General features: G+C 42.5%; 1 protein-coding gene across 7 annotated transcripts in view; it reads right to left on the bottom strand.

The window, feature by feature from the left end:
- cbfa2t3 (CBFA2/RUNX1 partner transcriptional co-repressor 3) overlaps window positions 1-15,007 on the bottom strand; it is a 47,123-nt gene that overhangs the window by 23,911 nt on the left and 8,205 nt on the right. The window contains exon 1 of one of the 7 annotated variants that reach the window (XM_061814974.1): window positions 10,185-10,593. The exons of 5 other annotated variants lie outside the window; for them this stretch is intronic. Coding sequence is in view for 1 of the 2 variants with exons in the window: in XM_061814971.1 (XP_061670955.1) it covers window positions 5,622-5,640 (19 nt within the window). In the remaining variant the exon portion in view is untranslated. Of the gene's footprint in view, window positions 1-5,621; window positions 5,793-10,184; window positions 10,594-15,007 lie in introns of those variants that run through there. One more of the 7 variants, XM_061814971.1, reaches the window with a different exon arrangement.

The following is a 15,007-nucleotide window of genomic DNA, read 5'->3' as shown; positions in this document are numbered from 1 at the left end:
TAATCATTTATTTCAGCTCTTTCATCTTCTGACTCTCCCCTTCATTTAATACATCTCCACAAGGATCCATCCATCTACACCTCTTTCTTTTTTGCTGCAGCCACTAACCCAGAGTCATTTCTAAATAAAGGAAAGTATTTGTGACATTTAGTAAAGTGAGCCTTGGCCAAGAACAACTCCCTGGCTAGCCACACACATCTGGAGTGTGTTAGGGTGCCAGTAGTACCAACCATGGTTCTCCCAGCAAGCACAGATGAAAAAAATGATCACATATCTAGATCACAGAAAGTGTTGGTCTATCTGGACTGTATGCATATTTGTATTCATATTCTGTAGTTGTCACCCAAAACAACTAATGCTGCGTGCAGCATTCGTGTACAACAATTCTCTCTTGCATCAGCTGTGATTGTTTCAGCTACAAAAGAAGATAAATTAGCACTTCTTACAGGGTTTGCATCACTGTTGACTACTCGGGATTTACTACGTATCTTGGTATGCATACAAAGAGCACAAGCATGACTCCGGGGATTCTGATGTGGGAACAGATATATTGACACGGACAGCTTTCATTTGGTTTACAATTTGAAGACGGCACAAATGAAGTTAATATAATGCCTTCTGAAATTATGGAACCACAATGTTGTGTGCATGTTCGTCTTTGCGTGTGGCTCCAGGGTCTCTGTGTGAGAGGAGATGAACACCTGAACATCAATAACTGTCACGAGGGCCACCTGGGACCCCACAGCCAGCTTGCACCATGGGCACACAGCCATCACCAGCACAGCTGCCACAGAGAGCTGGCGGGGGAGGGGAGAGGGGGGCGGGGGGTGGCTGTGTGTGAGAGATTTAGGGGAGGAAATAAGTGTGCGTAGACACGCATATAAAAATAAGAACACGATTGTACTTGCACATCTGGGACGGGAGAAAAGGCAGACAGGAGTTCCTGCTCAGCATCACCTCTGTCTTCACTCATCTTCTTTTCCTCGTTGTGTCAGCTGTGAGCCGAATTTTGCCAGCTGAGAGCTTTGCCTCTGGCTGCAAGGTTCCAACTTTGGGTCAGACTTCTTTCTTTCTCTCCGATGACTTCGGTTAGCAGGCTCCATCAGACATGATTGACATAATTCCTTTAAATACCCACAGGACTACTGCTGATAATAGCACGAGATGAGTTCCACACCTGAGCTTAACCTGAGCGACTGTAACAGTCAAACAAAGTTTCCAACTTTAGACCGCTCTGATTCTTGAAACACTATCCTGCACATTTCCATTTATTACTGAGATCATCTCTTAGTAATGTTGGCCTTATGCAATGTCTCACATGGGTTACTCCCTTTTGCATAATACAGACTCCATATTCGCACCCCACAGATGGTGAAGTGTTGAGTATGACTGACTGGCAAAGGGATAGTATTGATTCACTAGAAATTCCAGCTGCCACAGAAATCAGAATGTTGTCCCTGAGTCGAAATGCCAACAAAGGAAAGAACTGTGTACCCACAGGAGTCAAGTAAATACATTACAACAACCAGCCAACATCAGCACCAGAAAAAAACAAATACAAAATACAAATCTCCCTTCCTATAACGTGAGTCACATCTTGCAGATTCAGAGCAATGCAAATGTTATTTTCAGATTCACACAACACATCATTTACCATATCACACGATTTTGAGTGTATGCTGGAATTTCTTTGGAGTTTATTTAGTAGCAAAATAAACTCATCCTAGCCTCAAAGATTGCAACTGTTAAAAAAATAAAATAAAAATTGAACACAATAATTAAAATACATATTATAAGGAATACAATTACATAGAATTGAGTACTACGGTGCATTACTGTATGTTTTGGAGTTTAAAAGGTGATTAAGAGTATAGAAAGTAGGTCTGGGTGATTTTCATAATTGAGATCAAAGATCATGATAAGCATCCCATCAATCTCGATTATCAGCTGAGCCCTGGTTTCCTCGATCTAGAATGGAGGGAATGTCGGTGAGTGCAACCAATCAGAGTCATCCTCTTCCTGCTCCACTTCCGGTTGCCAGTTGTGGGAGTAAACAGAAACCACACATTTCCTCGGCTGGCCCAGACACATAGCGAAACCAAAACAGTCAGTCCAATGCAGCCATCGTCACACAGAGCACACCGCGTCGCCACTCGTCACCCTGGCTCTGTACTCTGTTCATAGGAGTCTGGGGAAAAATCCAAAAAACTATTTACACTGTACTCTGCAGATTTTGCCCATTGCATTGAGGAATGTCAACAAATGAGGGATTACTGTATATGTTGGATGGATGGTGACTAAAGCAGTTGCATTTTCAAGTTTTTTTTTTTTATAACTACATAGAAGGGAATTGTCCCTGAACTAAAGAAGTAAGCAGGTTTGAAAGTGACAATTTTTTTTTTTAATTATTATCTACAGTGCCCTACTGGGAAGCTACATATCATTATTGGAATTCTTTGGACATGACAAAGAAAATATCATGATAGAATTCTATGTGATGATAAAAATTATTTCAATTCATATTCTATACCGCTTTCACTCACTTGGGTCACAGGTTTGTTGGAGCCCACCCCAGCGGACTGGCCAAGAGGCAGGATACGCCTTCAACTAGTTATTAGCCAATTTCAGGGCACATATAAACGAACATTCAGGCTAACATTCACCACTAAGTACATTTTTAGAGTGGTAATTGATCTAGCATCTATGTTTTTAAAAAATTGGAAAAAGCCAGTATACCTAGAGAAAAAACACACAGTCATTGGGAGAACATGAAAACTCCACACAGGAAGACCTGTTAGGATTTGAACTCATAACCTCAGAGCTGGTTGTGCCAACGGCTCAGCCACAATACCACCACATTAGAGCACATCAGAACGAAATTCTCAAACACCATCCAAACATGCCCCAAAGGTTGCAGTGATCACGTCATTTGATTGATGTCATTTGACATTATTACTCCACTGAAATAGTTGGAGAAAAGGGAGAGATCATTGAGCATGATTTTCTTTTGTTTTTTGTTTTTTTTGGGGGTGCGGTGGTGAATTTGAATCCAGTCAAAAAAAGAGACATTATGTTGATCATTTGGCCTATTGGAAGCATGAATACTTATGTAAGAATATTGACGCAAACAGTTTAGCAGTCATGAAAGAGTAAATTCAGCATAAAATTGTGGCTTAGAAAATAAAATGCATTCGGGAATTATGTAATCAAGCCTGATTTAATAAACAACTAACAAGCTATCCAGCAATAAAAGATATATATTGCTGGTCATCTATCTAAACGACTGCAAAAATAACTTCCATCCGCTACATGCGGCTTGGCCCAGCACCAGTTAGCTAATCAAGCTTTTAATTACACTGTTAATTGCATACAAGGGCAGCCTGGAAATAGGGCAAGGAGGTCTCGTGAGGACACATCTTGACAATTATGAGAATGTACATGTTTTTTTTTTTTTAATCTACCAACATAGTCAAACACAAAAATGCTTTGCAAATAGCACTGTACAGAGAAATCTAATGACTTGCATCACTACCTGTGTAGATAAGTGAGACAAAGGTAGGGAGACCTAGGCATCGGGAAAAGCCGAAGGCCGCCAACAGACAGTTGTCCACGTTTATGTACTGCATCTAGATGAGTTCATGTTGGTCACAGGAGCGTGTGTGGTTGTAAGAGTCGGGGAAAGAAGCTGGCGTGAGAATAAGTTTAGGGCATGTGTGCTTATTGTATTTGTGGGAGAGTTTGGCTGGAGTCTCCGCAGAGTGGCCTGTCTGTCATAGAGCTCTGCTATAACACAAACATCCTTTTAACCCCACTAACACCCCCCACCCCACCCTCCACACACACACACACACACACACACACACACACACACACACACACACACACACACACACACACATGTAAGACCACACGGTGACTAACATGAGAAACACTTGCTGTATGATTTTCACATGGTTCATTCTCCCCTTGATTCTACATCCACTGATATTTTAGTGCACGGAGCTGGTTGCCAGTCTGTCTTTCCCTCACATTGAGCAGATGTTCTCCCTCCATTTCTTCCAGGAGCATTGTTTGAGTAGGTGTATCCAGGAAACAGTGGCCGGTGCTCACTTCCTGTGTGACAGGTGTGCGATGGCGGCCCGACAGCTGCTGTCCTAGCCGCTCTCCCCATCTTGCTCTCGCTCGATCCCTCTCTCCCATTCCTTTTCTTTCCAACCAGCTGCAGCAGAGCGCTCCACTGTTTGATCTGATGTCATAACGGCCGCCTGCTGATTTATGAAGTATAACAAATGCGTATGTGTGCCTTCGCTGTGCACACAGGTTACGGTATCGCACTGTTTGCCAGCTTCATGGACCAAGATAACTCGCATGAGTTTGTCAGGACACCGAGCTGTCACTCACTGTTAAGATGGCCGACCCGACAGGTCATTAGTCAGCGTCCTGCTTCATGCCATCAGCTTCATTTGGGTCACTGTTAAATGTCTTCTGCGTCACTTTGGAGCTGTCAGTGTGAACAAAACGGTCTGTATAACCTGAGCTGCTTACTGTCTGCCAGCGGTCTCACACCTCTTTGTTTGGCCCACAGACACAGAAACAATATTTCTCGACACAAGCCAGGCCAATGGAAAGTTGTTCTGCATTATGCCTCCCGTCTGCTACCCACCTCTTTAAACATGCCTGGCACCACTGGGAGGCAGAATGTGCTAGTTGGGGTGGGGAAGGTGGGACGAGGGGGTTCATTTGACAGGTTCAAGAGAAACTCTGACATTTTATCCAACAGCCAAGGCACGAGGCAAAATAAATACCAACGATATGGCTCTGGGTCAATCACCGACTGCGGGACAGCTCCATGCAAACAAAGAACGGAGATCATGATTATTGTTTATCACGTGGCTGACAAATTGTGAGTGAAGAAGGGCATCCAGTGCCACCAAAGGAACAAATTTGATGTGCTTTACCTCACCGTGAGTTACCTCTACATACTCTAATTAGATGCAAGCATTCTGCATTTTGAAAAAACCTTTGTAAAGGTTAAAAAAACAACTGGTGTTCTTATAATGGATCTTAGTGGCTTGTCCAAATTGGCTGTTCAAGATGGCTCTTTTGTGTAATTCGACAATCTCTCCCTAAAACAAAAAAGGTAACTGAGGCTTTCATTGGAGAACACAGCACTTTTCTCAGAAATGTACAACAAATGTTTTACATGAAAACTAAATGATGCAAAATACCATCATTTATTTCTAAATAGGGCGCACAGTCTTTGATTTCTCTCAGACAAATACTACATACTTGTTGCTGATGGCAGTGTAACTGTGTGCTTTGTTTTAGGTCCAGTGGGGTACTTTCACACGTGCATTCACTTCTTTGGGCAACAGAATTTTCAGATCAAACTAATATGCATGTTTTGAATAGCAGGAGGAAGCTGAAGCACCCAGAGGAAATCAACACAAGTACTGTGAGAACTACACACACACACACACACACACACACACACACACACACACACACACACACACACAAAAATTAAATGTAAAATGCGGACTGGCTTGGCTTTTTAAAGGTAACATTATTTTATGTACTGCTACTTAAAAAAGGAGTTGATCTAACGGCCAACGTCTTACCTCTCACAAATGGGATCATCTCTCTCCGAGGGTAGCATTTGACACCATCAAAAATAAACCTTACACTCCGACTGAGATCCCTTGTGACTTCTTAATGTCACGATAACCATCCCTCTTGGACACATCAAGAAAACATGTAGCTTCGCATCATCTCCAGTACAGCAAAAGGCTAAACTGTCCATTTTACAGTGGAATTACTGCTATATAGGCAATGATTTTGCGTAAAAGGATCAGTGTAGTGTGTGTGTCCGTGCGATTGTGTGATTGTGTGTGTGCGCGCTCGTGTATTTTGAGTGTGCGAGCAGAGACAGAGAGGCAGAGGAAGGAAGGCTGGAGCCGAGATTAAGGTCCGTTCTCCTAACTGGTAACACAACGGCATTCAGCAGCTCTGCTCCCATTTGAAGACGGACGGAACCATCTGTGTCCCACAGGATCTGTTTCCAGGAGATAACAGCTATTTCATTTGACAAATACTGCTTATATATACTTGTGTGTGTAAAATATATACACATATATATATATATATATATATATATATATATATATATATATATATATATATATATATATATATATATATATATATAAGAGAACAACCTACGCAGTGTTCCTCCATTGCAGAAGACCGCTTTCAGGTGGAAGTTTTAATCATTTCAACTGGTGTTATTTAGTTTACTTATGTTTACTCGTTGTCTGTGGTAAAGGCCGCAGTGTATGGCAGAAGGAAGGGGAGGAGTCGCCTTATATCGAGACTTGCTGGTGATACGAGTTTCCCATTGTCTCTGTCGCCCCGTTCATCTGGCTTGATTAAAACACGGCTACTGTAGATTAGCCCAGCTGCTTCCTGTGTCTGACTCTGATCTGAGCACACTTCCAGCCATGCGCTCCCACGAAGTGGAGCAGATAGGAGGTGCGCCAGTGCTTCAAGATGACAGGGACACAGTAGAGGGTTAGAAGAAGGTCAGGGGTTTCTGGGCATGTGAGGAAGTACAAGGTGAGGAGGGAAAGCGCGAGGTGAAATCGGCACAAGGCAAGGAAGGGAGGAGGAGGAAATGCTTTTTTCTCCAACATGTTTGCGTTTAATTCATACCACGCATCAATTCATACTGTAGGTGCCGCTTGTGACAGTATTTACGGCTGAGTGGCTGCCTGCTAGAAATGCGTCTTCTTTTTTGAAAGCATGATTGGAGGTGCAGTTTGTCAATGCTGCATGTCTTGGGGGGTAATTCTGGGAAAATGAAGCATCAATCCAACAAATAATTAAGAGACATTTTTCTCCATGAATGTCTGCACGGTAATTGGTGGGTTTCGACTTTTCGCCGTGCATGGCAACTCAAAATTAGACCTCTTGTAAGTGCTGTGGATGTAAAACAGTGTTGTGTAACGGTTTCAAGAGTGTCGGGTGTTATTCTTTGCAATCCTAGCAAGTATGTATGCATATAAGGAATGGTGCCAAAAGGAGAAAAAGCGATATTTTACACACACACACACACACACACACACACACAACACACACACACACACACACACACACACACACACACACACACACACACACATTTGGGGTTTTACTTGGCCTCCACTCTCAGCTCCGCTCCCACGATGTGGCGTCAGCGGGCCGGCCGGCCACTGAGTCTGTTTCTCATTGCTTCAGATGTTGGGAAGCTGTTCAAGTTCTCCACTCTATTCTTTGACATTCCCCCTCTCCCAGGAGAGGATGGCAGCCTTGTCGCAGTAATGTCAAACACATGTGGCACACATACACACTTTGGACAGATCGGAGCGAGCGGCAACCAGAATCCCTGCGCGTTAAGACCAGAGACGCTGAGACTGTTAAGACTCCAACTTTTCCATCAATCTGCAGTCTTCAAGGGCCTGTTGTGAGCATCCGTTTGACCCCCACAATCAACCAAGGCAAAAGTGATGTAGAGTGTCTATAGTGCGATTCACTCAGTGCATTGTGGATTTTATATATTTTATATCCGTATCATGCACAATCCACTGTATTACGTGATTTTGAATATGGGTTGCAATTTTTTTGGTTGTAAAATAGACACCTCTTACCTTAAACATTGAAACTGTAAAAAATTGTATGACAGTATTTCAGTGAATGAATTCCATTTAAGCCACTCAGTGCAGTGCCAGAACTGCCTTGCAAGGTCCAGCCTGGCATTCACAGGAAAAATCCGGTTTGAACGTGAGATATGATCTTTCGGAATCTTGGGTTCTCTGACTTCAGGTAGCTCATCAGACAACAACAAAGAAATGTCCGATTGCGTAAAAATTGGTGTGAGACAAAATTTGAGGAAATTAATCAAGGATTATTTCAAATTTCCAGTAATTTTCCATATTACCTGTCCTCATAATTGTGGTGGGTAACCTGGGGCCTAGGCAACAAGTACAAATAAAAACTCATGCAAATCTAGCGCCATGTAGTTTTCAAATAACTGTACATGCATGTTTTGGGATGTCCAGAAAACCAACTCAAAAAACACGGAGAAAATGCAAATGCCGCACAAGATGGCCATGACAGAGATTTAAACCCAGAACGTCAGAACTATAGCTACACATGCTCAACACTATTCACCATGCTGCCTACTTCAAATTTAATGTACAAGACATTTATGTAACAGAGCCACTGAAGTCATCAAAACCATTCAGAGGCAAATTTGCGAGGACAGCGATGGCGGTTCATAATCATAGAACAGAAGTTTTTTTCAAGACAAACCTTGTTTAACTGTACATTGCAAATTGCGCAAGTCAAAACACCCCAGCTTTGCACATGGTCTGTGTCTTCAGTTGGGCACCACACTGACTGTACTGTAGTTGACAGACGGCGAGAAGCCGCAAAAATGCACACCCGCGCATGCACGGCTGATGTGTTTGCCTTGTTTGTCTCGTCTTGTTTGTGGTGGCCCAGGTGTCTTTGTTGCGCTGACCACCTGACTGACTCGCTGTGAGTTGGTTGCGCACGCCCACCTGAGGCCATCTGCTCCTCTCGTTAATTAGGAGGCAGGCGGCTTCACCTGCACTGCCCGCATTTAAATCACAATAATTACCACACGGCCTACGCGCGAATACAATAAACATGAGTTGGATTTGACTGCAGCTAATGACCAACACGAGAGGACCTGGACACACGGAAAATGAGAGAAAAGCAGTACTGAGCTGCAGTACCATATGATGAACAAAACGGTGTACTTCAATAAATAACGGGATGACAAAAACCTAAACCAACAAACTCCCACTATTCAGTATTGCTCTCATCCTCTGTTCGCTCCTGATGATGTCCACACACGGAGATCTTATCACAAGCTTGTGGTAAATGGGCAGTGAATAACCACTCACGCTGGGGTCATAATGAATGGCAGGCCTTTTAAAAGTGCTACTTAATGATGAAGAGAGGACATGTGGCTCAGTGGGCCGGTCAGCTCTGGAAAGGAGTGAGGGGGAGATGATGCCTGCTCGGTGGTGGATTTATCCTGTGCGGTGAGGAAGGGCGTCTGCACTGCGGTTTCACTCTTGCCTATAACCTCACATCCATTGTTGGAGTCTATTATCGACTGTTCAATTATTCAGATGATATTTACCAGCGCTGACTATACGGGACTGTGCGTCCTGGACAGAAAAAGGCCTTGGTGTTTTACTATTGCACTCACTGAAGTGGAAGAGAGTGCCGGGATCCGGTGCAAGAACTTTTGGTTTCCACACAGGGAGCGTCTGCATGGGGCCTTCATTGGCTGCTATTAAAATCATCTTTACGGCAGATTTACTTTCATTTGCTGCCATTTCTCATCTATTGCTAATACCCCCACCGCTGTGATGGAGATGATCTTCAATTTAGAGGCTAATGCCTCAAAAGAGGACAAAAGATGCACCACAAGGCTGGAGAAGTTGCCATGTGGCGCCATACGGTTCAGTACAGAGTAAATGTCTCAATTTATCGCCTTTCACCTCCATCACCGCCATCCAGCCATGGTGGACATGATGTGAAGCGGAGCAAAGATTTTATGTCATCACTTTGTTTCAGCATCACTTTGATGTGCAGCAGAGACACCCACTCTCTCTCCACCCACACCCCCTCGCTCTCATCCCTACTTTTATTCCCTGTAATAAATGTAAACTACGTGGTTCATGTTTGTCATTCGTGGGTTCATAAATACAACACAATAACTCTAAACCATGTAGACAGCATATACTTTTAGTCAAACAGCCTCATGTATGTTTTTTTTTTTTTTTTTTGCAGAGATTGGAGGATTTATATTTGAGTTTATCTGATACTACAAGAACTACAAGATAAAAAGTTGGCTACGGATGACATCATTTCAACCTGGAAAAAACACCACACACACAAACACACAAACAATGTTCCCTGACTGAAACAAAGTTGCATGCCCCTGATGAAAAACAAAGTCCAAATTGGGCAATCTGAACAAGATTTGCTTTCTTTCATATAAAAGAAAGCAACACCAACATCAGCATCAACCAGCTTGGAGGAAAATACAAATACAAAATCAAACATCTGGGGTGTTACAATAAATAAAAAATCAAATGTTGACTTACTCAGTGAAGGTCGAGGTCAAGATGAGATACGTAAAGAGGAGGTAATCCACAGTTTCAAGAATAGATTTTATATCGCCTGAATCCTCATTATTTTGACGGGGTGGGGAGTATACAGCAACTATGCTTCGAATAGACACTGTTCTATTTTTGTTGTTGTTGAAATACTGTATTGACAGGAAGGGGAGACAGAAGCCGCCACCATTAAACATACAAAAATATGTTCAACATTCCTTTGGCCGTTCAAAATTGTCTCTTGGATTTCAGGGGGCACTGGATCATTTACGAGGTATTTACTTTCTTTATTGTAACGGAAAAGGTGAGAAAGAATAGTAAGAAAAGCAGGCAAGGCTCAAACACTATTAGTCTTTGGTTTTGGAGGATGTGAAATATCACTTGCCCACCCCATACAAATCCGCAGTCTTAGTCATGTCCAGTTTTAGAAAGAACCAAGTAACAGACAAAAAAAAAAAAAAAAAAAAAAGTGGAACCCTTAAACCCTCAAATCCTGGTGACTCCCACGTAAAAATTGCAAAAATATGAATATGCGGATCCTTGATTCTGCAGAGTGCGCCAGTATCCACGCGTGACTTCTTCTTTAGTTCACACTTGCAGGAACAAAAGTCCAAATACGTCCGACCAGAATAATTCCTTCCCGTTTTTCTGTCTGAAAAAGCAGTTTTGGGCACTGTAGACCGAAAGGCGAGCGCGTGCTCCTTTTTCTCCACCACGGCCGACTGTCAAGGCTTTGTGGCCGCCGGGTTTACTTTTCAAGCATGTGCGCTCACGGAGTGCTGCTTCAGTGCAGAATCGGGCTTTTCCGTTCTTGTTTTGTCCTCAGTAATGAATGGAGCTGGCGAGACCACTGTGCGCCCCAACCGCGGCTCTCTCGACCCACTCTCTCTCTCTCTCTCTCTCTCTCTCTCTCTCTCTCTCTCTCTCTTTGGTGTCTCCTCTGCAGCCTTCTGTCTGCGTTTAAAGACCATCTGGAGCTCTCTCTCTCTCTCTCTCTCACCTCTCTCAAAAGATATAAAAACATCACAATGCAACTTATGGGCTGACAATTACTGTAAAAAAAAAAAAAAACATTTAATTGTTACACAGTTGCATATAAAACCCTATTGTACCTCGTGTCCTTTCTAATTATTCCAAACATTAAAGTGACCGCAGAAGCTGGGTGATGGTTTGTCAGTTCCCTTGCCTGCCAGTGAGCGCCACTGTTTCCCCACAACAAGACGCCAAGGGAAGGGTTACCAGCCAAAATGTTATCCAGCAAACATGCGTCTTTTTTTTATTCACCAAACAAATTATTGGGAAATACCACCTGATATCGAAAAGAATGAGCACGTTTTTTTTAAACAACATATACCAACTATATACGTTTTTGTATAATTTGTTTGTGTGTTTGCAGTTGCTCTGTCACATGCTGAGGCTGATGTGAAGATAAATGGAAGTACATCAAATGGACAGTTATTAAATGATGGCTTCGCCAGTATTCCATGAAAGCTTTTATGCTCACATCCATTTTCCATTTTATGGCTCCTCTTTATTGGGCGTCTTTGTTGCCTGCTTTAATTAGCAGCCAGTAATATGATACAATCTAGTTTTTGTTTAGGTCGTCCTTACACGCTGTTTATTATTTCCTTTTGTTTGAATGTATTGCTTAAACTCCTCTTTAAACCCACCCACATCCGTCGCAATCCTCTACTCTTGTCCATTGTGTTCTAATGCCTAATCAGATTAATTAAGTAATCTTAATGTAAATTACTACTGATGAAACATACAGCATGCTGTATAGAACATTGTCAATGATTCATCATGGTAAAAATGTTAATTTGTTTTTATTGGACTGTTATAAATAGATTTTATGTATATTTTGCGATATGTTAATTTTACTGAGCCATTTTTTTCACAAGCTAAAAATTATAGGTACATGCATTTGCATTTGGGACCATCAGTAGATTTTTGTCTTTAACTGTTACAGTTTAAGATATGTTTGTGATGTATGGTGATGTGACGTAAGGTCAACGAGATTATAGTTTTATGACGACATTCATAGCACCATAGACAAGGAATGAAAATGGTTCCAATTGTACTTAATTACATTCTATCTAATCTACAACTCACTAAATTAAAAAAATACAGTTTATTATGTGCAACAAGTTCATTCTAAGAGTGAGACTCATCCACCTGTCCACCAACGTGCGCACGCAGGCACATACACACACGCAAAGTCGTGATGAGGGACAGTAGACAATGCTGACACCCTCCTGACCCCTCCTCCCACCCATGTGTTTACAGAACAAATAGAAGCAGCTTGTAAAGTACATACAGGCAGCTGCTCTGCCCCAACTCCAGTCTCACCAGCCTTACCAGCCACTGACACAAATGCCGCTTTCATATCAAGCCAAGAGCACCTCGGACTAAATAATGCACATGCACTGGGAAGGTCCAGTTTTTTTCCCCCCTTCTTCTTCTTTCAGCAAAGCAACAGCTCCACATTGTGCTCAATCAAACGGGCCCACTTTTGCTGACTGGTGCCAACCTTTTTACTTCCACTGAACGAAACAATGGTGTTACTCTGTGCCACCACAGGATCCAAACATACAACCGCAGTGCAGTTTACCAACCCCTTGTCCATACAAAAGATGTATGAGGAGATGTGTGTAGAGCAGGAAGATGGAAGAGGGTTGTCATGGAGATGAAATGTTTATTAAACTGACTTTGTTGAGTATGTGTCACCTCCTCGGAACTCCGGTCAAAGGTGCTTCTGCTGGTGTGCATTTTGTATTTGTTGCTGTCTGGAGGTTGTTTTCGCGTGAGTTGCAGGATATCAAAAAGACAAGAGGCGTATTTGTCTGTGTGGTAGTGAGTGACAGAAAGGTTGGAGATGGGGCTTGCATCCAAAGAAAGGATTTCTGTCAAGGTGACAGCTCCAAGACGGACAGGATGCTATTCTCCTCGGGAACAGCGTCAGTCAACCTGTCAGCCTACTTCTCCGACAGCCTCTCATTCCTCTTAATTTGGCCTTTTGTTGAGCGGTCACTGGCTAAGCGCCGGCTCTCCATGTGGTCGGCCTGATAAACTGCACAATGAAACGCGTACAACTGTCTGAGATGAACTGCGTGACATAATACTGAGGGTGGAAGTCTCTGATGCCATTAATTGCAAAAAAAAAAGAAAAGAAAAGACAGCTTTGTCTTTTCCTATCTCACACCACAAATACCCCAGTCTTCTGGACTCCATTCTATTCTGTCTATTCTGGATTGACAGCATCTCCTGGATGGTTGAGCACTTTCTGATATGCAAACATTAGAGTACGGTCTTTGTGTAGGTATGGTAATGGCAAGTTCCCTCGCCGTGTGTGTGTGAGCAGGGAGAAAGAGAAGTTTGCAGCACTCACACATTGTAAATCCTTTCTTATAATGGCAGTCAGAGGCTGGAGTGTTGAAAGGAGATAAGACCCTGAAGCTGACTGAAAGGGAATGTTAGAAGCATTGTGTTCCTGTGCAGTTCTCACTTCCCCTATCCTCTGCTCTCGTACACTTTCAGCATGCCACACTCTGATGAAGCACCTATTAAAGAGACCAATGCATAGGTGAGCTTCAGCATGGGCAAAAAAAAAAAAAAGTTTTAAAGCCTCCCTCTTCATCAAAACAAGGCGACAAGACTTTGGCTTCTATTAAAGAATTTCCCCAGGACTCAATTACATCCTCTCTGAATGAGTTTAAAGATTGAAACGGTACTGTATATTTTCTGGCCACATGATATTTTCTCTCTTTATCATCTTCAATTTGAGCCTTTCCCGAAACAGCTCCACAATGCCATGACAGAGTATGTACATGTGAAAGATTCTGTAATACAGCGAGGTGTAATGGATCATTGAGCCATCCACTCAAGCACACACTTGCTGGAATGCAACAAATTGCTCTGATATTAAACCTCCTGACATTTTGTTTGTAATTGAGCGTCAAAGTGTTGCTTGTTTGACTCATCCCCACAAAAGCGTGTTTGCAATGAAAAATGTTCTTTCAAAAGGGCTACTGAGAAAAAAAATAACCCCACCAAAAAACAACAAGCTGTCTTCTCTACACATCCAAAAATAGCGTTCCTAATTAAGGATACATACAATGAAGAAAATAAGTATTATTGCTATATTGCAAGTTCTCCCTCTTAGAAATCATAGAGGGGTCTGAAATTTTCATCGTAGGTGCATGTCCACTTTGAGAGAGATCATCTAAAAAGAAAAATCCAGAAATCACAATGTATGATTTTTTTCAGGATTTATTTGTGTGATACAGCTGCAAATAAGTATTTGAACATCTGTCCATCAGCAAGGATTCTGACCCTCAAAGACTTGTGAGTCCACCTTTAAAAGTCCACCTCCACTCCATGTATTATCCTGAATCAGATGCACCTGTGTGAGGTCATTAGATGCATAAAGACACCTGTCCACCCCATACAATCAGTACGACCCAAACTTATAATACGGCCATGACCAGAGAGCTGTCCAAAGACACCATAGACAAAATTGTACGACTCCACATGCCTGGAAAGGGAAATGGAGAAATTGCCAAGCAGCTTGGTGAAAAAAGGTCCACTGTTGGAGCAATCATTAGAAAATGGAAGAAGCTAAACATGATGGTCAATCTCTATCGGACTAGAGCCCCATGCAAGATATCACCTCGTGGGGTCTCAATGATCCTTAGAATTAACCCAACACCACGCGACAGGACTTGGTCAATGACCTGAAAACAGCTGGGACCACTGTTTCCAAGGTAACTGTTGGTAATACACTAAGATGTCATGGTTTGAAATCGTGCAAG

The sequence above is a fragment of the Syngnathoides biaculeatus genome, chromosome 3 (genome assembly GCF_019802595.1).
Source record: "Syngnathoides biaculeatus isolate LvHL_M chromosome 3, ASM1980259v1, whole genome shotgun sequence".
In the NCBI taxonomy this organism is placed as follows: Eukaryota; Metazoa; Chordata; class Actinopteri; order Syngnathiformes; family Syngnathidae; genus Syngnathoides; species Syngnathoides biaculeatus.
Note: the sequence above shows the minus strand (reverse complement) of the source record. Positions and strands in the feature narration are given on the sequence as shown.